Source organism: Oncorhynchus keta, chromosome 32 (genome assembly GCF_023373465.1).
Source record: "Oncorhynchus keta strain PuntledgeMale-10-30-2019 chromosome 32, Oket_V2, whole genome shotgun sequence".
Lineage (NCBI taxonomy): Eukaryota > Metazoa > Chordata > Actinopteri > Salmoniformes > Salmonidae > Oncorhynchus > Oncorhynchus keta.
Genome location: NC_068452.1, coordinates 8825633 through 8848963, shown reverse-complemented (window position 1 = coordinate 8848963; position 23331 = coordinate 8825633). Strand labels below are relative to the sequence as shown.

At 42.4% G+C, this 23331-nt stretch overlaps 1 protein-coding gene and 1 pseudogene across 1 annotated transcript; one reads left to right on the top strand and one right to left on the bottom strand.

The window, feature by feature from the left end:
* Positions 1-250: 250 nt before the first annotated feature.
* LOC118364997 (COMM domain-containing protein 1-like) lies at positions 251-16840 on the bottom strand. Its single transcript, XM_035746870.2, has 3 exons — positions 16626-16840; positions 15324-15611; positions 251-1749 (listed from the first exon to the last, which is right to left on the bottom strand). The coding sequence occupies exons 1-3, from the start codon at positions 16797-16799 to the stop codon at positions 1642-1644; spliced, it is 570 nt and encodes a 189-aa protein (XP_035602763.1). The 5' UTR covers positions 16800-16840; the 3' UTR covers positions 251-1641.
* An 851-nt stretch (positions 16841-17691) lies between these two features.
* On the top strand, positions 17692-18319 carry LOC118365725 (uncharacterized; annotated as a pseudogene).
* The last annotated feature ends 5012 nt before the right edge of the window (positions 18320-23331 follow it).

The window sequence follows — 23331 nt, the reverse complement described above, 5'->3', positions numbered from 1 at the left end:
CAGCTCCCTGTCAATGGTGGTGGCACGCAAAGGGTGTGTATGAATCAACTTCCCCCTCCTTATCAAAGCACCGAGTGTCATTCTCTTCCCCCCTGTCGTCAGGAAGCCAGCCACCCCTCCTCATTTCAGAGGCAACAGTGCCAGTCGGCTTGGTTGTCAAACAGTAACACCATCGCTTCCGTCCAGACATTGAGCAGGAAGATTCGAGGACCTACGGTTCTTGGAATGCGGACGACGCAGAAAGATGAGGTCCTTTAAACTCTGTTTTATTAAATTACAAAGACAAAATGGAAAGCAGGCGTTAATACATTTTGTTAGTTTAATTTATTTTCAATTATACCCGGTCTAAAGTGTTTAGCTTGGTAGCCTGTTACGGTGGGTTGATATCCCATTCTGCAGATGGGGGTAACAAGATGACATGAACCTTCATCAGAGCTGGGCGATATGGACAAAAATCCATAAATTGACTGAATTATCACAATAATTACCCTTAAAACTACTTTGAATGTTGCAGCTATCAATTATCCAGTTAGAAATAACACATATTAGCAGACTTAATTACGTTTTTCAAACTACACATTCCTCTAGTAAAGGCTACTTATCGTCAATATCAGTCAAATATCCTAGATAAAAATGGTTGGTTCGGTATTGATTGTTTTATAGTCCCAGCTCTAACCTTCACGGTACAAATTCATCTTTATGAGATTACTATGGATGAATAAATGTTCATTTTTTTTCCTCTTTCATAACCACTGACAGTTCGAAGGACCAGATAAGATTTCCATCATTTTTTACTTTTCAACAAATCAAGTCTTTCTAATCAACCCAAAATAAATGAGACAAGAAAATAAGGATATGTACTCCATTGGGCCAATTGGGACAGCACGTAGGCCTGTCCAGGATGGTGCAACCATGCAAAATAACTCCCTGAATATGTTGTACGTAGAACAGATAGTCTTGCCTGTCATGTAGAATAGCAAATCTTGTCAGTTCTATTTGCAATGTTGTGAATGTCTCACCTCACCCAATATCCTACACCCCTGGCCTGTGTCCAGTGTTGAAAGTCTAGACCAGGTCAGGCAGTCAGAATGTTTCAAGGAGCTGTGAAGCACATTTCCCCCAGAAGGAAATTCATGATGGTGACAGTAATAGTGTGGAAAGAAGCAGCTCATTTGGGAACGATATTGTACAAGTTGTCTGCCCAACATTAAGCAAGGGGATGTGAAGTTTACTAGGCTTAAACTGAAAATATCAATGTGTCACTGTCTGGAATGGCAAAGGGTACGTACAAAATGGACATTGCACTAATCGTAAAATCAAGCATAACAGTAGTGTAGGTTCTGTACGTGAAAAGAAGTCTTCCTTCCCGGGGCCACAAAAAAAAAACAGCATGTTTTCTCCTCTAGCAGTGACAGAAAAATATCCCCTTTGGAGTAAATAAGGCCAATGTTAGATTAAACAGATAATTTCTTAGTAAGTCCTAACTTGCCAGTGTGTACAGTAAATACAAGTTTAAAGATACATCTATAAGGCATATTTGTCCTGTCTGATGTGGCAGGCTAATGTTTTCTGTCCAAGTCATAGAATGAAGGGAAATGGGGACGTTCCTCTCTTTCTATCACTCACACACACATTTAGACCCTAGCTGCGGTGTACGATGGTGTTGATGCTCTCCTGGATCTCAGCCATCTTCTTCAACACCTGGTTCACCTTCGCCTCGTCAAACTCCAGACACACAAAGTCTGAGTCCTGGAAGGAAAACAAGAACGGAGAAGCGTGAAAGGGATGGGGGAAGGAGAAGGGAAAGGCAAAATAGGGACGGTATACTAAGAACAAGACAACAGGCAGTAGAGCATACTTCATGGATGATTGGTTGAGGGATGTAGCTCAAATGACGTGACATCAGAAACATTGCGATAATAGGAACCTTTCAACTTTACAGCAGAGGGAAAAGTTCACATCAAGTCCTATTTTAAGGTCCGGGCTCTCAGACAAAGTGGGAGCAAAGGTCAGATTAGGAAACTCCTATAAACATCCACTGAATGACATCAAAGAGCTGTAAGAACTAGACTGTTATGTAGTGGTGCTAAAGATGGGACCTGAGATCTAAGTCAGTTTGTGACCTCCATTGAACCTTTCGAAAGCTTATTCAACACTTTGTGCTACAGGAAGGTGTGTGTGAAAACTGGGTCAGAAAGTTGAGGAGCCTAGGACCAGGATGTGGTCCAGACACATTCAGTTAGGACCAAACACTTGTTCTTTCTCTTTCCAATGGACAACAAACTAAAAAGGACTAATCGAAATAAACATTCATGAATAAACCATTATAAATGCTTCTACATTTAAAATATTTTTTTTATAAAAAAGTTTATAAATTATGCTTATTCAAGAAATGTATTTTTAGCGCGTTTCCAAGAAACTAATACAGTGAAAGAAGATTTCAGAAGACTGTTAAGCAGTGAGCGCGATGACCGAGATGTACAGGAAGCGTCACTTTCTGACAAATAAAAAGGCAACAGTTGGCCTAAATATAGCGACACTTTGCCTGTAGCACATCCATGAGTTTCCCCCACTTATAACAGGGTCCCTTAACTTTCACTTTCATTCCCTCTTACCGTTTGAGGCATTTAAAAAAAATAGCCTCCAATATCACTAGTGAGAATATGACCTTTAACCAGAGTGCCATCTAAGAGAGATGACGACAGGCACAAGGGATGAAGGACAAATGAGGGAAAAAGAGACATATTAAAAAATGTAAAAATAAACTGTTGACTGTCCAAGGACATCCATACCCCTTGAAGAGCTACCTTTGAGTCTTAAACATGATGCCACATAACATCAGGTTAACTCATAATGGTCACAGTTAGGACTAGATAATGGAAGCTGGTCCCAGAACAGTGAAGTTAAGCCAAGAGTGCAACTATAGCACCTGCCCTTAAAGGAAAACTATTATTTTTCATTAATCCACTATTGATATAGTCCCAAAATAGTTTATATGTCAGTAATCAAGTTTTCAAAATATATAACTTGCGTCACACCAGCTGTATTTCAGTATTTCTGTATTTTGAAAGTTATACATCTTGAAAAGTTGGTTGCTGACGTGCAAAAGATTTTGGGATATTTGAGTCAGTCAGAGTATATTTTCAAATGAGTAGCAGTGTACACAGACCGTGTGCAGATCGTGTGATTGGCCCATCTACTCACCCATTTCTATGATGTGTAGCATCTTTATTACATGCCACTGAAAAATTAATGAACGTCCCTGGGTGGCCACAATAGGACACAAGACCCTCCACCTGGCCATGTCTTTGTTAGTCTGATTGTTCCCAGAGAGTGGACATCACTACACAAGGGCCCCCATCACTGCTCTTAAAGAACAGTTGCCTGGTTACAGGCTACCGCTGCCCTATTTCTTTCCACCGTCATTTGTTTGATTGAAGCACAGGGTTTGAAGCGTGTCTGTTGCCCGGGACGATTCAATGTTCATTTCGGTTGGCGAGAGAGAGGACCCTCATGAAGCTGTCCATCCACCTCAGCTTAATGGAATGCCATGCGCATTGTTCAACTGTCACTCAAGACTATGAAACACAAACATTGTAGCTTAGTGAATCCAGGCTGTATCACAACCGGCCGTGATTGGGAGTCCCATAGGGCGGCGCACAATTGGCCCAGCGTCATCCGGTGTAGGCCGTCATTGTAGATAAGAATTTGTTCTCAACTGACTCGCCGAGTTAAAAGGTTAAATAAATAAAATAAGTAAGTAGGACTTGATAGATTAAGTTACTCTGTAATCTCCTTGCATAGGCTTGCCCTGAACACCTATAATAATTTACTTGTATTAGGCTGCAAAACAGTTACTGTATAAGTGCTCCTCATTAGCCTCAATACCATTACATTTCGTGTTTAGCCTACTAAATTGTCAACTAAGTACCATATGAGGCACACCTCAATCCTAATCTTCCTCAGGTGGAAAGTAGATTCACCATAGCGACAGCAACTGAATTTATGTATAACTCCTCTAATACAACAGCATAGTAGACTTCAACTAAGTGGTATCTTGTCTTCAAGGGCGTGGCTGCTCTGCTGGCCTCATTCTCAGTACCAAGGGAGCGGCAGACTGTCACAGATCTGAGGGACATGGCACTGGAGCGACTGCTGACACCAGTTGCACCGGCAACTGCGTTCTCAATGGGCTTGACCCCTGTGACCCACATCCACACAGTGCCACATGCCCGTTCGGCTGGACATGGCAAAACACAGGTAACCAGGGGTGTATATTCATTAATGTACAACGTAGCAAATGGCGTCACATGCGCCAAATACAACAGGTGTAGATCTTAGTGAAATGCTTACTTACAAGCCCTTAACCAACAATGCAGATTTAAGAAAATACATTTAAAAAAACTAAAAGAGAAGAACAACAAATAATTAAAGAGCAGCAGTAAATAACAGAGGGGCTATATACAGGGAGTACCGGTACAGAGTCAATGTCTGTGTGCGGGGGGCACGAGTCGAGGTAATATGTATAGTTGAAGTTGGAAGTTTACATACACCTTAGCCAAATACATTTAAACTCGGTTTCACAATTCCTGACATTAAATCCTAGTAAAAATTCCATGTCTTAGGTCAGTTAGGATCACTACTTTATTTTAAGAATGTGAAATGTCAGAATAATAGTAGAGTGATTTATTTCAGCATTTCTTTCTTTCATCACATTCCCAGTGGGTCAGAAGTTTACATACACTCAATTAGTATTTGGTAACATTGCCTTTAAATTGTTTAACTTGGGTCAAACGGTTTGGGTAGCCTTCCACATGCTTCCCACAATAAGTTGGGTGAATTTTGGCCCATTCCTCCTGATAGAGCTGGTGTAACTGAGTCTAGTTTCTAGGCCTCCTTGCTCGCACACACTTTTTCAGTTCTGCCCACAAATGAGGTCAGGGCTTTGTGATGGCCACTCCAATACATTGACTTTGTTGTCCTTAAGCCATTTTGCCACAACTTTGGAAGCATGCTTGGGGTCATTGTCCATTTGGAAGACCCATTTGCGACCAAGCTTTAACTTCCTGACTGATGTTTTGAGAAGTTGCTTCAATATATCCACATAATTTTCCTACCTCATGATGCCATCTATTTTGTGAAGTGCACCAGTCCCTCCTGCAGCAAAGCACCCCGACAACATGATGCTTCATCAGACCACTTTTTTTATAAACATTCACTGGTGCTTCCTGCTTTAATTTTTGCTTGTAAGCAGGAATCAGAAGGATATAATTATGTTCAGATTTGCCAAATGGAGGGCGAGGGAGAGCTTTGTACGCTTCTGTGTGTGGAGTAAAGCTGGTCTAGAATTTTTTTCCCCTCTGGTTGTACATTTAACATGCTAGTAGAAATGAGACAAAACAGATTTAAGTTGACCTGCATTAAAGTCCCCGGCCACTAGGAGCGCCGCCTCTGGATGAGCATTTTCCTGTTTGCTAATGACGGTATACAGCTCAATGAACACGGTTTTAGTGTCAGCATCGCACTGTGGTGGTATGTAGACAGATACAAAAAAATACAGAAACTCTAGGTAGTGTGGTCTACAGCTTATCATGAGATACTCTACCTCAGGCGAGCAAAACCTCGAGACTTCCTTAGATATTGTGCACCAGCTGTTGTTCACATATATGCATAGGTCCCCGCCCCATGTCTTACCAGAGGATGCTGTTCTGTCCTGCCGATGGAGTGTATAACCCGCCAGCTGTATGTTCTTAATATCGTCATTCAGCCACGACCCCGTGAAACTTAAGATATTACAGTTAATGTCCCGTTGGTAGGATATATGTGCTTTCAGCTTGTCCCATTTATTTTCCAGTGATTGAACATTAGCTAGCAGGACGGAAGGCAAGGGCAGATTAGCCTCGTCGCCTGATCCTCACAAGGCAACCGGGTCCTTTTCCACTAAATCTCTGTTTCCTTCTCCAGCAAATCACGGGGATCTGGGTCTGGTTGGGTGTCTGTAGTAGCATATCCATCCGTCCGACTCGTTGAAGAACTCTTCGTCCAGTTTGAGGTGAACAATCGCAGTTCTGATGTCCAGAAGCTCTTTCGGTCACAAGAGACGGTAGTAGCAACATTATGTACAAAACAAGTTACGAACAAGGCAAAAAAACAAACAAAAAAACTAGCCGATAAGACGGCAGGCCTCCCCTCCAGCGCCATTGTGTTCAGAACAAGCATTTCTAATTGGAATAGTTCAGGTAGGTCCTGTTTGGTTACTAGTGAATACATTCCTGATACTGTATGTTGAATGATACAAGTGTTTATCCTGTTTGGTTAAGTATGTGCTCTTATGCTAGCCATGTGTGGAGGGGAAAAAGCATTGAGAATGCACTACGTTGCAAACCATCGATGCACTCTAAAAAAAGTGTTAAAGTTCTCTGAGAGAGCATTAATAGTATGCATGCGTTTATGTTGCGCCTACACACTTAACAGCACAATAAACAGAATGATATGCTATATAGGCCTACACAGCATACCTGGCACAATTAACCGAGACAATGGTTTGCTAAACACTGACAGGCGACTAACATTTGTAATACAAAAGGATTCAGAAGACTGAATACAATACAAACTGCATTTTAGACACACTACAGGTCAACCAAAGGACAACAGTAGGCCTATCCAAATCTATCTTCAGTCACCATTGTGTGCATAGCCAATAACCACCAACCACTCCTTACATCTGAATACAGTAGTTTCTCAAGTTTGGCTGTGTCTCAAGTTAGGCAATCTATTACTTAAAAAAGTGAACTGGGCCATAGGCACTGATCAAAAGTAGTGCACTATGTAAGGAATACAGGGCCATTTTGGATGCACACAGCGTTAGAATGCTGCCTCACTGTTGCTACACCCATTTGTTTCTTCCGTATTGGAGGCACCTATGAGTCTACCGGATCTGTCATCATATATTAGAGAACTAATTTAATGCACTCAAAGGGTCACGCCCAGGATCGCGCGGCACGCTAATGTATTTGTTTACTGGAAAAACAATAACAAGACATGAGATAACGAGAGCGCTGGCCAAAACGGAGCCGAGGTTTATCGTGAGATATGATACCCAAACCTGGTCTCAGAGCATTTCTTATTATTCTGTATGTAAATCCGATACACTCCCAATTGGTATGATATGTTACGTTTTGTATGGTACATATTAATTTGTGGGTGTCCAACACCCATTTCGTATGATATGTTACGAATTACAATTCATATTATGTTACGAATTTGCTAAAAGTACAATGTTACAAATTTGTAAACGTACAATATGTTAAGACTTTGCAAAATGTATGATATGTTAAGAATTCTAGCAAGGTGGCTAACATTTGCTCACGTTAACTAGGCTAGCAGTTAGAGTTAACCGTTTAACCTAACTGTTAAACTTAAGGGTAGGGTTAGGGGAAGGGTTAGCTAACATGCTAAGTAGTTGCAAAGTAGCAAGTAGTTAAAGTTGCTAATTAGCTAAAATTGGTCATGATGAGATTCTTATGGAACCATCGGTCTTATGTAACCATACCAAACGTAAAATATCATACTAATTTGAGTGGGCCGGATTTACATTTACTATGCTACGGCTAGTCTATGAGACCAGGCTGGACACCCTGGGAATAAAAGTGTGCTCCCATTACTGTTATCGAGATCCATCATTCTTCTGTTTGTTGTGAGAGAAGACAAGCAGAAAAAAATTAATTTAAGATTTCACTGTGCAGTCCTCTGAGAAATCCCCTGTGTGGAGAGAAGAATTGAAGAATAGTCTATCACTGTTGCCGCCTGCTACCGACCCCGTCAGCTCCCAGCTGCGCCCTGGACACCATTTGTGAATTGATCGCCCCCATTTAGCTTCAGAGTTTGTTCTGTTAGGTGACCTAAACTGGGATATGCTTAACACCCCGGCAGTCCTACAATCTAAGCTAGATGCCCTCAATCTCACTCAAATCATCAAGGAACCCACCAGGTACAACCCTAACTCTGTAAACAAGGGCACCCTCATAGACGTCATCCTGACCAACTGGCCCTCCAAATATACCTCCGCTGTCTTCAACCAGGATCTCAGCGATCACTGCCTCATCGCCTGTATCCGCCACGGAGCCGCAGTCAAACGACCACCCCTCATCACTGTCAAACGCTCCCTAAAACACTTCTGTGAGCAGGCCTTTCTAATCGACCTGGCCCGTGTATCCTGGAAGGACATTGACCTCATCCCGTCAGTTGAGGATGCCTGGTCATTCTTTAAAAGTAACTTCCTCACCATTTTAGATAAGCATGCTCCGTTCAAAAAATGCAGAACCAAGAACAGATACAGCCCTTGGTTCACTCCAGACCTGACTGCCCTCGACCAGCACAAAAACATCCTGTGGCGGACTGCAATAGCATCGAATAGCCCCGTGATATGCAACTGTTCAGGGAAGTCAGGAACCAATACACGCAGTCAGTCAGGAAAGCTAAGGCCAGCTTCTTCAGGCAGAAGTTTGCATCCTGTAGCTCCAACTCCAAAAAGTTCTGGGACACTGTGAAGTCCATGGAGAACAAGAGCACCTCCTCCCAGCTGCCCACTGCACTGAGGCTAGGAAACACGGTCTCCACCGATAAATCCATGATTATCGAAAACTTCAATAAGCACTTCTCAACGGCTGGCCATGCCTTCCGCCTGGCTACTCCAACCTCGGCCAACAGCTCCGCCCCCCGTAGTTCCTCACCCAAGCCTCTCCAGGTTCTCCTTTACCCAAATCCAGATAGCAGATGTTCTGAAAGAGCTGCAAAACCTGGACCCGTACAAATCAGCTGGGCTTGACAATCTGGACCCGCTATTTCTGAAACTATCTGCCGCCATTGTCGCAACCCCTATTACCAGCCTGTTCAACCTCTCTTTCATATCGTCTGAGATCCCCAAGGATTGAAAGCTGCCGCAGTCATCCCCTCTTCAAAGGGGGAGACACCCTGGACCCAAACTGCTATAGACCTATATCCATCCTGCCCTGCCTATCTAAGGTCTTCGAAAGCCAAGTCAACAAACAGGTCACTGACCATCTCGAATCCCACCGTACCTTCTCCGCTGTGCAATCTGGTTTCCGAGCCGGTCACGGGTGCACCTCAGCCACACTCAAGGTACTAAATGATATCATAACCGCCATCGATAAAAGACAGTACTGTGCAGCCGTCTTCATCGACCTCGCCAAGGCTTTCGACTCTGTCAATCACCAAATTCTTATCGGCAGACTCAACAGCCTCGGTTTTTCGGATGACTGCCTTGCCTGGTTCACCAATTACTTTGCAGACAGAGTTCAGTGTGTCAAATCAGAGGGCATGCTGTCCGGTCCTCTGGCAGTCTCTGGGGGTGCCACAGGGTTCAATTCTCGGGCCGACTCTTTTCTCTGTATATATCAATGATGTTTCTCTTGCTGCGGGCGATTCCCTGATCCACCTCTACGCAGACGACACCATTCTATATACTTTCGGCCCGTCATTGGACACTGTGCTATCCAACCTCCAAACGAGCTTCAATGCCATACAGCACTCCTTCCGTGGCCTCCAACTGCTCTTAAACGCGAGTAAAACCAAATGCATGCTTTTCAACCGATCGCTGCCTGCACCCGCATGCCCGACTAGCATCACCACCCTGGATGGTTCCAACCTTGAATATGTGGACATCTATAAGTACCTAGGTGTCTGGCTAGACTGCAAACTCTCCTTCCAGACTCACATCAAACATCTCCAATCAAAAATCAAATCCAGAGTCGGCTTTCTATTCCGCAACAAAGCCTCCTTCACTCACGATGCCAAGCTTACCCTAGTAAAACTGACTATCCTACCGATCCTCGACTTCGGCGATGTCATCTACAAAATGGCTTCCAACACTCTACTCAGCAAACTGGATGCAGTCTATCACAGTGCCATCCGTTTTGTCACTAAAGCACCTTATACCACCCACCACTGCGACTTGTATGCTCTAGTCGGCTGGCCCTCACTACATATTCGTCGCCAGACCCACTGGCTCCAGGTCATCTACAAGTCCATGCTAGGTAAAGCTCCGCCTTATCTCAGTTCACTGGTCACGATGGCAACACCCATCCGTAGCACGCGCTCCAGCAGGTGTATCTCACTGATCATCCCTAAAGCCAACACCTCATTTGGCCGCCTTTCGTTCCAGTACTCTGCTGCCTGTGACTGGAACGAATTGCAAAAATCGCTGAAGTTGGAGACTTTTATCTCCCTCTCCAACTTCAAACATCAGCTATCCGAGCAGCTAACCGATCGCTGCAGCTGTACATAGTCTATAGGTAAATAGCTCACCCTTTTTCACCTACCTCATTCCCATACTGTTTTTATACTGTTTTTATTTATTTACTTTTCTGCTCTTTTGCACACCAATATCTCTACCTGTACATGCCCATCTGATCATTTATCACTCCAGTGTTAATCTGCAAAATTGTATTATTCGCCTACCTCCTCATGCCTTTTGCACACATTGTATATAGACTGCCCATTTTTTTCTACTGTGTTATTGACTTGCTAATTGTTTACTCCATGTGTAACTCTGTGTTGTCTGTTCACACTGCTATGCTTTATCTTGGCCAGGTCGCAGTTGCAAATGAGAACTTGTTCTCAACTAGCCTACCTGGTTAAATAAAGGTGAAATAAAAATAAAATAAAAATAAAATTGGTCATGCCTTCTATGTTTGCCAATGATTGACATGTAGGTAAACACATCGACATGTAAGAACAGTTAAGCCAACATCCTGAGAAAATAGGACAGGGAGATAATGTGTATTAAGCAATCATCCTCTTCTTTCCATGTCTTTTGACTCTCCACCCTCCAATTAAAGATGCCTAATGTATATAGGCAGGCATTGGAATGCCTCATACCTATCATATTTCTTCACTTTCCTAACTCTTGAAATTGTCACACACACACACACAGAACAAACCTTTCCTTTTGACACTTTGGTCAAAAACAATTTGGTCAAAGGGATTCAATCAACATTCTTTCTGCCTGATATTGTTAGTGCATTATGTCTTTGACTTCACAAGGTAATGGAGATTGGGTTGGGTAGCTGTGGGTAAAGGCAAAGCCTAACGACAGAGACAAACGATCCAAGCTTGTCTTGTAAATCAAACGTCAACTGGGAGCTCCTCAACTCCACAGATCACTGGTGCAAAACACTGTCTGCCAAATGTAATGCACTAAGGCTTAGGCTGTCATGCAGATGAAAAAAGACCAACGCCTGGATGGGCTTAGTTAATGGTGTTCAGTAGGACTAAATGTTTTACAACGGGAAAAAACAAATATGTGTTCTTATTGGACAAGATCCTGTAGCACCTCCATTTTGAAATGTTTCATAACGTTTCGTGCCTACAGAACAGGAACATGTGCTATATGAAATGTACAGATGTGGAAACTACAACCTCATACATTACCCACATACCGCCGGTTTAGTTCTGGAGGTCTGAGAATTCAATAGAATGTACAGCATGTACTGTGGTCATGCTCAAAAGGGGAGAGCACAGACATCAGTGGTGCAATTTACGTAACTTCTCTCAGCTAAGTAAATAGATCCATTGAACAACGACATCAGGGGACTTCCCTAAAACCAACAGAATTGAATCCACAGCACCTGATAAACAGTCAGTTACTTAGAATAGTATGTGTGGGTAGGATAGAGGATGTTTTAACCACAATCACTGAGCAAATTATAAAAAGGGGGATACCTAGTCAGTTGTACAACTGAATGTGTCCTCCGCATTAACCCAACCCCTCTGAATCGGAGGGGTGCCTTAAAAATCGAAGTCCACGTCCTCGGTACCCGGGGAACAGTGGGTTAAACTGCTTTGCTCTGGGGCAGAACGACAGTCAGCTCGAGGATTCGATCCAGCAATCTTTCGATTACTGACTCAATTACAAACTGTTACAGAATCCAATTGGCCTCATCAGAAAACTCGTTCTGCATAATTCAGACTTGCGCAACTGTTTGATTTATAAATGAGGGGCGACTAACCTGTAGAAACATTGCATGTGACCTTGCTAATCTTACTCCACTACCAATTGTCTGTTGGCCTCTAGTTTGCATGCTGTAAATGTTACAACTGTGCTACTAGATTACAAAGTGAGGTTATTGATTAATCACGTTATTGTAAGAAGTACACAAATAGGAAAATAGTCTCTCCCACTCTGCCAAATCAAAATGTCAACAGACCACTTCTATTCACCCTCGTACAAATGATGTCTTCATAAATCAGCTGTGAATCTGCTTTAGTACCCAATGAAAAAGGAACAATGGCTGTGGATACAGCAAGAAAGTGATTGGGTCAGATTAGATCTTTTTTGAACCCAGATAAAAGCTGAAGCAGACACCACCCAGCCCATTATTAGGCTATACCAAGTTTATTTAAATAAGCGGGAGTGGAAGCTGTGCTCCATTTTAGCTCAAGTCTACAGGGAGCTACCGATTCAGTGTTGAATGAAAGTGGGCCACTCCGGTCTATTAGAAGATGAGACATGCAAAAGGAACAGGAAGCCATTTGAAATGTTGTCGGGATTGTAATTCTGTATGGTTCATATACATTTTCCTGTTAAATTAGGTCATTTCTGGGCAATATTTCTGCCGGACCCCTTTTGGTTCTAGAGCACCCTCCGAAGCAAAAGTTCTATATAGCCTTTTTAAGCAGTTGACTAGACCAGGGCTGCCCAACCCTCTTCCTGGAGTCCAACCCTAATTTAACACACCTGATTATACTAATTAGCTGCTCAACAAGACCTTAACTAGCTGAATCAGATATGATAAATTGGGGTTGGACTGAAAACCTACAGATCTCCAGGAAGAGGGTTGGGCAGCCCTGCTCTAGAGAGTCAAGGCTATAGAAGCATTAGCGGGACAAACTAACCAACCATAGGATGGATGTAGCTCAGTCATGCAGATAAGACATCATCCAATAGCTGGAATAGAGTCAGGTTGGTGTTTTGGCCGTTGGTGATTAAGATGAGGACAGGAGTGGGGCAAGCTGATCCCAGACCTGTAACCTCCGTGGTGGTGGCTTCAGATGGGGTCTGTCAGTTGACTTGTAGTGCATCCCAAATGGCACCCTATTCCCTCTGGCCAAAAGTACTGCCCTATAGGGAATAGGGTGCCATACTCTTCAAAGTATTTTTTCCCCCTCTCAGACGTGCAAGGAATATCCATGTGTTTGACAAACCAAACAAGGGAAAATATTTTTCCTTCTGATCTATGACCAAACCCAATCAACATTTGATAGCTTATAGATACAGTTGAAGTCAGAAGTGTACATACACTTAGGTTGGAACCATTAAAACTTGTTTTTCAACCACTCCTCAAATTTCTTGTTAACAAACTATAGTTTTGGCAAGTCTGTTAGGACATCTACCTTGTGCATGACACAATTAACCTTTCCAACAATTGTTTGCAGACAGATTATTTCACTGTATTAAAATTCCAGTGGGTCAGAAATACACTAAGTTGACTGTGCCTGAAACAGCTTGGAAAACATTCCAGAAAGTTATATCATGGCTTTAGAAGCTTCTAATAGGCTAATTGACATAATTTGAGTCAATTGGAGGTGTACCTGTGGATGTAGTTCAAGGCCTACCTTCAAACTCAGTGCCTCTGCTTGAACTCATGAGAAAATCAAAATAATTTAGCCAAGACCTGAGAATTTTTGTTGTTGATCTCCACAAGTCTGGTTCATAATTGGGAGCAATTTCCAAATGCCTGAAGGTACCACGTTCATCTGTACAAACAATAGTACACGAGTATAAACACCATGGCACCACGCAGCCTTCATACCATTCAGGAAGGAGACGCGTACTGTCTGTGGAAATCAATCCCAGAGGACAGCAAAGGACCTTGTGACGATGCTGGAGGAAGCAGGTACAAAAGTATCTATATCCACAGTAAAACAAGTCCTATATCGACATAACCTGAAAGGCCGCTGAGCAAGGAAGAAGCCACTGCTCCAAAACTCCATAAAAAAAAGACTACGGTTTGCAACTGCACATGGTGACAAAGATCATACATTTTGGAGAAATGTCCTCTGTTCTAATGAAACAAAAATAGAACTGTTTGGCCATAATGACCATTGTTATGTTTGGAGGGAAAAGGGGGAGGGTTGCAAGCTGAAGAACACCATCCAAAATGTGAAGCACAGGGGTGGCAGCATCATGAAGTGGGGGTGCTTTGCTGCAGGAGGGACTAGTGTACTTCACAAAATAGATGGCATCACGAGGAAGGAAAATTATGTGGATATATTGAAGCAACATCAAGACATCAGTCAGGACGTTAAAGCTTGGTCACAAATGGATCTTCCAAATGGACAATGACCCCAAGCATACTTCCAAAGTTGTGGCAAAATGTCTTAAGGACAACAAAGTCAATGTATTGGAGTGGCCATCACAAAGCCCTGACCTCATCCTATAGGAAATGTGTGGGCATAACTGAAAAAACATGTGCGAGCAAGGAGGCCTCGAAACCTAACTCAGTTACACCAGCTCTGTCAGGAGGAATGGGCCAAAATTCACCCAAGGCAATGCTACCAAATACTAATCGAGTGTATGTAAACTTCTGACCCACTGGGAATGTGATGAAAGAAATAAAAGCTTAAATAAATCATTATCTCTACTATTATTCTGACATTTCACATTCTTAAAATAAAGTGGTGATCCTAATTGACCTAAGACAGGGAATGTTTACTAGGATTAAATGTCAGGAAATGTGAAAACTGAGTTTAAATATGCTGAACTTCCAACTTCAACTGTATGTATTAGGTCTGAGGACTAACAGGTTAAAGGCAGACTAGTGTATGTAGTGCTGGTACATCAGACACAAAAATGTGGAACTGTGACAATGCAATGAATATACTGCTAAAGTAGGAAAGAGGAAGGTGAGAACAAAGCCACTGATGTGTTCTGAATGACATGTGCTCTTCAGCTTCCTCATAGCTTGCATAGTCCTGCATTATATTCACATTAGATTTCTTAGAGGTTCAACCCAGTGGCCCGGGTGGGTTAAGATTTAACTTTAAGACTAATTAGATGGTTTAAAATCAAAATGTGCAAATTCCACACACCTGGGGCACATTATGGAATAAGTCCAGAGCAGAAAGTCAATTATGCAAATCAACAGGCTATGTCTGAAAGCACAATTTGGGAATCAAAACATATAATATTGGTCTAAATGCAGGCAGCCATGTAATGTGCTTGTACAGTCAGTGTGACTGGTATATTAGAGTGTGGGCCTTTTCCTCTCTCCCCCCACCCCAACTCCACTTTCCTCTCTCACCTCTCCAGCCCTGCCCAGTTCCAGCTCCACCAGGGCCACGGGAATGTTGGCGGCACCCCCTCTGCTGGCTGAGGTCTGGAGGTCCACCCTCCAGGTGAGGCCCTTCAGGCCGGGCTCCCAGCGGCTCTGGCCCAGCAGGCTCTCCCTCACCCGGGCCCGATGGCTCTTCCAGAACCGGGAGAGGGCGGCCGCCTGCTCGGCGCTCACACTCCCCGTGCCCTGCTTCCTGGTCTGGGCAGTCAGGAAGGCTTCCAGCTGGGCCTGGTCCATGTTTGCAGTGGCAATGGACTGAGAAGGGGAGAAGAAAACAAGCAGAGATTTATTAGTCTAACAAAGAGGTTGATGTTTTTCTTGTTATATTATCTTAGCCTGGTCACAATGTCATCTCCACATCAAGTTGCTACCATGCATTGTTGCTGCCTTGCCGTGATGTTGTCGTCTTAGGTCTCTTGTATGCAAGTGTTGTCTCTTGTATGCAAGTGTTGTCTCTTGTATGCACGCGTTGTCTCTTGTATGCACGCGTTGTCTCTTGTATGCACGCGTTGTCTCTTGTATGCACGCGTTGTCTCTTGTATGCACGCGTTGTCTCTTGTATGCACGCGTTGTCTCTTGTATGCACGCGTTGTCTCTTGTATGCACGCGTTGTCTCTTGTATGCACGCGTTGTCTCTTGTATGCACGCGTTGTCTCTTGTATGTACGCGTTGTCTCTTGTATGTAGTGTTGTCTCTTGCCGTTTTGTCCTACATTTAATTTATTATCCCAGCCCCCGTCCCGGCAGGAGGCCTTCTGCATTTTTGGTAGGCCGTCATTGTAAATAAGAATGTTCTTAACTGACTTGCCTAGTTACATAAAAGGTTATAAAAAATAAAAAATAAAAAACAAGGACAAAGGGAAGTTGACATGTGTTTACACAGGTGTTCTAGTGCTGCCATCTAGTGACATGTAAATCAGCCTGTAGGGAAGACAAACTGATCTATCATTGAAAACCACTGTTCTCAACATGAATGAAGTTGTCAACGTGAATGAATCCACACACCCACCCTATGCTAGCCATTTATTTACAATGCCACGTGTACAAATTATATTAACTGATTTAGCTGAAAGCTGTTTTGGAAAGATTTTACAGACACAATTAAAGAAAGACAATAGAGAAACAGGGTTCAAGCATTTGGGCTGCAGGACGAGGTTGAGCATTTGAAACATGTAACTATTTTTTACCTATTGCCTAACCCCATAATAATGTAGCTGGTTACGTTTCTCAATCAGGTGAGAATGATGTCCAAATGCAAAGTTGACAGTACCTTTAAAAGACCTTTCATCTTTTCATGCATCGCGCAAAACTCCTCCTGCGTTAAGTCTGGATAAAGTTCATTTTTCAAAAGTTCCTCCGTTATTTCAGCATTATTATAATACACTATTTGTGCTATTCCATTCAGCAAACCGTTCAAAGATTTGGTTGTTTCGACATCCGCCATGTTTCAGCCCCACGGTTCACGTGACTCCTGTCATGTGTATGCCCGCTCATTGGTTGTTTTTCTCACCATACTCACGCACATAAATCGCTGATTGGCCTACACATCCTCGAAAACCCATACACACACACACACACCAATTATCGTTGAAAGCGAGAGGTTGATTAAAAAAAAAAGTTGTCTTACCCAAAATATAGCATAGTTGAAAACAGTATTTATTTTTGGACTTTGTGAACATTTGCCAAACTAAATAGAACATGACAAGTATGTTAATGGTTGAACAGTCTCAAAATCAGCCTTTAATGTCTATTTATTAACATCAATAATACAGTGGTGAGTCTTGAAATGAGATAATGAAAAACATAGTAGCTTCAAGTTACAAATAGCGTCACTGCACGTGTTTGCTACATTTTGTGTTAGCTAAGTACAGTCTTGCATTATGTACTTACGGTATAAATGAGGTTTAAGACAATTGCATTAGGTTAGTCCTAATTACAGAATAATACCCGTAAAACACTCACTAGAAGGACACAGAATAGGTACAGCAAGAACCCTATCTACTTCATAAAAAAGGTACCGGGAAGTATGTATGAGTGTGTGTGTGTGTGTGTGTGTGTGTGAGAGAGAGAGAGAGAGAGAGAGTAGTAGTAGGGTGAACATTTTGTTTTCCTCTCACCATATTGAAGAGCTCAGTGACTTTCAACGATGTCACCTTTCCAGACAAACCTCTCTGCCCTGCATGCCCTGCCAGTAGTGGAAATGGCCATACGTGAAAGGCCACACAACCACAGAATGAAGAAAGCTCAGCAACACTCACTGAGTCTCCTCTTTCCTCTCTCTCCTCCTTCCAATATTTTCAGGTGTATGGATGGCTAACGTTAAAACATTAAATGTAATGGGACACCTCAAATCGTCTGTCTCTGGTAGGCCCTGGCCCAGGCATGGGCTTTACCTGCTCCACTGGTTCTCCCATAACTACTTCATATTCGACAACAATGGTGACCTGCTGGCGCCGTACAACCCCAAAAGGAAGGAGTTCGGCTTCCATCGCTACGATAACCGCCTCGAGTGTGACGGTTACTGTTGGCAACTGCTTCCCAACCAGAGCTTTCCATACTATGAGATGGGCAACCTGAATACCTCAGGGGCAGATGACTTGCTATCATACGTTACGCAGAACTACGAAGGACACCATGATGACAGCAGTATAGACCGTATCATCATCAGCCTTCACCCCGACCCAACATGAGGATGTGAGGACCTTTGATCGCCAGAAGACCTATCGGATCATTAGGGATTTGGTCAGGCTCATCTGTAATCTGGAGCTGGGGGAGCTGCTAAGGCAAGCTGGGTACCTGGTACCCAGACCGATTATGTTTGTCAAAGCAGTCAAGCGGCAAGAAACTCCAGCTCGAAGCCACACCACCGTTTATCAACCAGCTTTCAGCCAACCTGACCGGGTCAACATCAAGGGGCCATCAACATCAAGAGTCCCAGGCCAACACCATCAAGGGAGTCTGTGATTGACATGCCACATGACTCAATGCCTCGAAAGAGCAAAGGAAACATGCGGACACAGAGTCATGTTTCTGTCAGTATCCCTGAGAACAGAGACTCCCATAAGCCTCGGCCGGAGAGGCGATGCTGTGTCATTCTGTAGACTGGGCCAAAGAGAGTCAAAAGAGTTGTGCTACTTCCTCTTACAGGATGAATTGGGAAAATAACCGTGGACATCATTTATTGCGGTGCTCCTGTAAGTAAGTTTACTGTGCAATACTTTTGTAATTACTCATTATTGTTACACTGTAGCTACAGCAGTGACCCTTAACCCCAAGTAACTTTTTAAACAATTATTTTGAATAACGTAATTGTTTTATTAAAAAGGATTTATTTCAACATACAATCACTTTTTAATATGTGTAGATTTCTTATAGATTATAATCAACCTCTATACTTCTCGTCTAAAGAAAACTACAACACAGCCCAGTTACCTGGTTTGGAACAGAATACAGAACCTGTTCCTGGTTTGGAACAGAATACAGAACTTGTTCCTGGTTTGGAACAGAATACAGAACTTGTTCCTGGTTTGGAACAGGTTCGGAACAGTATACAGAACCTGTTCCTGGTTTGGAACAGAATATATAACTTGTTCCTGGTTTGGAACAGGTTTGGAACAGAATACAGAACTTGTTCCTGGTTTGGAACAGAATACAGAACCTGTTCCTGGTTTGGAACAAAATAAGCTACATTGGATGTAAATGGAGCTATGCTTGCAAAGACTGACAGTCCAAAGACTGACAACCAGGACTCCAACCTGGGTCTGTAGACTGTTGGTCCAACACCCAAAACAGTTGGGCTAAGCCAATAGATCCAAACCGCTTCTCAAAATAACTGTGATATGTTGAAGGTATACATGGTTTGTTTACAAAGACTCAAATGACATCAAAAATATAAGTATGGAATAATACAACCTTACATTTTAGATGAAGCTTTTCGATAGGTGTATCTAAGTCAAATGATATACTCTTGTAAATTATATGTTAACAGTTCAGTGAAAAGTCTGCAAACTTTTTTGTCACTTTTGTTTATCATTGCAATACATATTTTTTCAAAGGCTTTTTATTTACCTAAATCCTAAGGGGGATTCCCCTAGCTAGACTTTTAGGATGCCTAAGGATTAGAAAAATTTGTACAATTAATTAATTTGTTCCATATGCTGTGCGGGGCTTAATGTGATGTCTCAAGGTATTTTTTGTAACTATTTTACATGAAATAGAATATTTGTTATCTATTGTCTATGAATTTCTACTGTCTATGAATTTCAGGGTGGTTACATTTCTTCAGTCCTATCCCTCAGGTTTTTACCAAACAGTAGTGGGGTACCCAGTTTGTTATTATTTGAACCGCAGATTGCCCTTTAGTTTATCAAATTCCCAGAGTGTTGTAACAGCTCTGTTCTAATTGGTTAAACAGCTTCTTGTTTAGATTCAAATGGCTAAAGGGCTCTATCCAAAGCTGTCAATTATATGCATATTCTAGCATCTTGTCCTGACAAAATATCCTGTTTAAAACGGGAACGTTTGTTTTCCAAAACTGAAAATACTGCAACAGGTTAAGATCAATTATAAATGTTAGTCGTAATGGATTTGCCTTTGTATTTTGTTAAATGTATGATCTTATATTATTTTGTACATATAAGCTATTTATTTGATTATTTTGTATTTTTGACACTTCATTTAGACATTTGTAAACAGAGGGGGAGACAGGCAAGTTGGAGTATCAGTAGGAAGGGTGACCGCGGGGAATGAACCGGTAGGGAGAGGCATATATGTGGCTGGAGCCGGGAGCGTTGCCATAAGACCACCATATATTTTTGTTACCTAATTACAGTGGCGATTTTAGCATGTCAATCTTGGCAGGGCAAACTCCCCAAAACATTTTTAGATGCATGCCAGCAAAGCCACAACACAAAACAACACTAAACAATACATTAATTGCACTATAATGGTGCCCACAAACTGTTAGGGCCTACATAAATCTGTCCCAACAGCAGCAGAGTCCTAACAGCAGTCCCAACACCTTACCACTGCTACACCTGGCTATCACCGGAGCCTTGTCTGGCAACAAAACAGTTAATTCAGCCTAATTTATTGCCTTTTTAAAAAACATGGCTGATATGGCTGACTTGCTTAAACAAATAAGCATATAAGCAGACGATGAAAGCTCTTAGAATATTCAATGATTACATTTCTCTAAAACAGGCTATAGGCTACATGTGCACCACCAGTAGGCTAAGTTATAAGGGGGAAAGGGCCAAATTGTTAGGGTGAGGCACATGGGCTACTAACAGCTTACTACACAACATACACTTAGTATTACTTTCTTAGCTACAGTATGCATATCTCCCTGGTATATTACATAATTTATGAAGCAGCATACAATACATTTTTGGACTCAATTTGTTGTACTGTACTCACTTGAACAGCAATTTGTGGAACTTTGTCATCAAAGTCTGGCATTCTCTGGATTTATGGTGCTTTCAAGACAACTGGGAACTCTGGAAAAGAAACGTCAAATCATGACTTCAGTGATCTTCAGGTCCACTGGTTCCCGACATGGAATTCCGAATTGAATGACCGTTAAAAACTTATTTTCCCAGTTGGAGCTCATATTTTCCGAGGTCCCAGTTGTCTTGAACTCGATGAAGTCTGAGACTTCCAGTTGTTTTGGAACGCGGCAGGAGTCATGCTGGATTGACAGCTTAGACAATGGTTTCAACCTTTTCTGGCCCATGGTGTTGAATATTTATCATTTTAAGCTTGGAAAAGAGACCCTTAAACCCAGACTTGGACCACACACCCACTCCACTGAATAGCAGGCTAGTGATTGCTTTTCAACGCTTGCAGTTAGCCACTGATTCCTTCCAAACCAACTCATTGGTGAATTTGCGATTTCCAACTTGTTGTGTAATGTTTATGTCCAATGCCCGATGAGCACTGAGCACATTTATCTATAATTTATCTTCATATGACAAGGATTGAAAAGGATTTGCCAGTAGATTGTCAATGTGATTCATGATGATGACTTCTTGTCTAGTATGCTAGCTAAGATTTGAAAGTATGATGTTGACATGATCAGTCCAATCAAATCTACGGTAGACATAACATGATTTTATCTGTGGCCAATGACCTTGGGCCTTCTTGGATGGGCACTTCTAATGTAACTCTATGGCAGCACCCAAGGGGCTTGAATGTTCGAGCTCTCCCTGTAGATTTTGCAGGGATATAGTGTCCCCTTGAGTGACAGAACACTGAGCCAATCACGGCGCAACTAGAGAACATTACCAACCCCTACGCTCTGTATTTTCCGCTGGCTGCCCCACCACCACAGAAAGCACTGAGCTACGCTGAAACACCTGCATTAAGGAGCTGCCTTACTCAATAAAGCAAAAAAGAGACCATGTTTGTGTGCGGCTTTAACATTTTTTACATTGTTTTCAAACTGATACAGTGGGGCAAAAAAGTAGTTAGTCAGCCACCAATTGTGCAAGTTCTCCCACTTAAAAAGATGAGGCCTGTAATTTTCTTCATAGGTACACTTCAACTATGACAGACAAAATGCGAGGAAATAAATCCAGAAAATCACATCGTAGGATTTCTAATGAATTTATTTGCAAATTATGGTGGAAAATAAGTATTTGATCACCTACGAACAAGCAAATTTTCTGGCTCTCACAGACCTGTAACTTCTTCTTTAAGAGGCTCCTCTGTCCTCCACTCGTTACCTGTATTAATGGCACCTGTTTAATTGAACTTGTTATCAGTATAAAAGACACCTGTCCACAACCTCAAACAGTCACACTCCAAACTCCACTATGGCCAAGACCAAAGAGCTGTCAAAGGACACCAGAAACAAAATTGTAGACCTGCACCAGGCTGGGAAGACTGAATCTGCAATAGGTAAGCAGCTTGGTTTGAAGAAATCAACTGTGGGAGCAATTATTAGGAAATGGAAGACATACAAGACCACTGATAATCTCCCTCGATCTGGGGCTCCACGCAAGATCTCACCCCATGGGGTCAAAATGATCACAAGAACGGTGAGCAAAATCCCAGAACCACACGGGGGGACCTAGTGAATGACCTGCAGAGAGCTGGGACCAAAGTAACAAAGCCTACCATCAGTAACACACTACGCCGCCAGGGACTCAAATCCTGCAGTGCCAGACGTGTCCCCCTGCTTAAGCCAGTACATGTCCAGGCCCCTCTGAAGTTTGCTAGAGAGCATTTGGATGATCCATTTGAAGATTGGGAGAATGTCATATGGTCAGATGAAACCAAAATAGAACTTTGGTAAAAATTCAACTCGTCGTGTTTGGAGGACAAAGAATGCTGAGTTGCATCCAAAGAACACCATACCTACTGTGAAGCATGGGGTTGGAAACATCATGCTTTGGAGCTGTTTTTCTGCAAAGGGACCAGGACGACTGATCCGTGTAAAGGAAAGAATGAATGGGGCCATGTATCGTGAGATTTTGAGTGAAAACCTCCTTCCATCAGCAAGGGCATTGAAGATGAAACGTGGCTGGGTCTTTCAGCATGCCAATGATCCCAAAGACACCGCCCGGGCAACAAAGGAGTGGCTTCGTAAGAAGCATTTCAAGGTTCTGGAGTGGCCTAGCCAGTCTCCAGATCTCAACCCCATAGAAAATCGTGAAGGAGTTGAAGAATGGGCCAAAATACCAGCAACAGTGTGTGAAAACCTTGTGAAGACAGAAAACACTTGACCTCTGTCATTGCCAACAAAGGGTATATAACAAAGTATTGAGAAACTTTTGTTATTGACCAAATAATTATTTTCCACCATAATATGCAAATAAATTCATAACAAATCCTACAATGTGATTTTCTGGATTTTTTTAAATCATTTTGTCTGTCATAATTGAAGTGTACCTATGATTAAAATTACAGGCCTCTCTCATCTTTTTACGTGGGAGAACTTGCATGTGTATGTGACACGTATTAATGGCAAAATA

What these genes read in the sequence shown, in the direction of transcription:
- LOC118364997 (XM_035746870.2), bottom strand. Translation starts at nt 16,799, where the DNA reads ATGGCGGATGTCGAAACAACCAAATCTTTGAACGGTTTGCTGAATGGA. An exon ending in AGATGAAAGGTCTTTTAAAG is followed by an intron (nt 15,612 to 16,625) that starts GTACTGTCAACT and finishes TCCCCTTCTCAG; the next exon opens with TCCATTGCCACTGCAAACAT. An exon ending in AACTGGGCAGGGCTGGAGAG is followed by an intron (nt 1,750 to 15,323) that starts GTGAGAGAGGAA and finishes TTTTCCTTCCAG; the next exon opens with GACTCAGACTTTGTGTGTCT.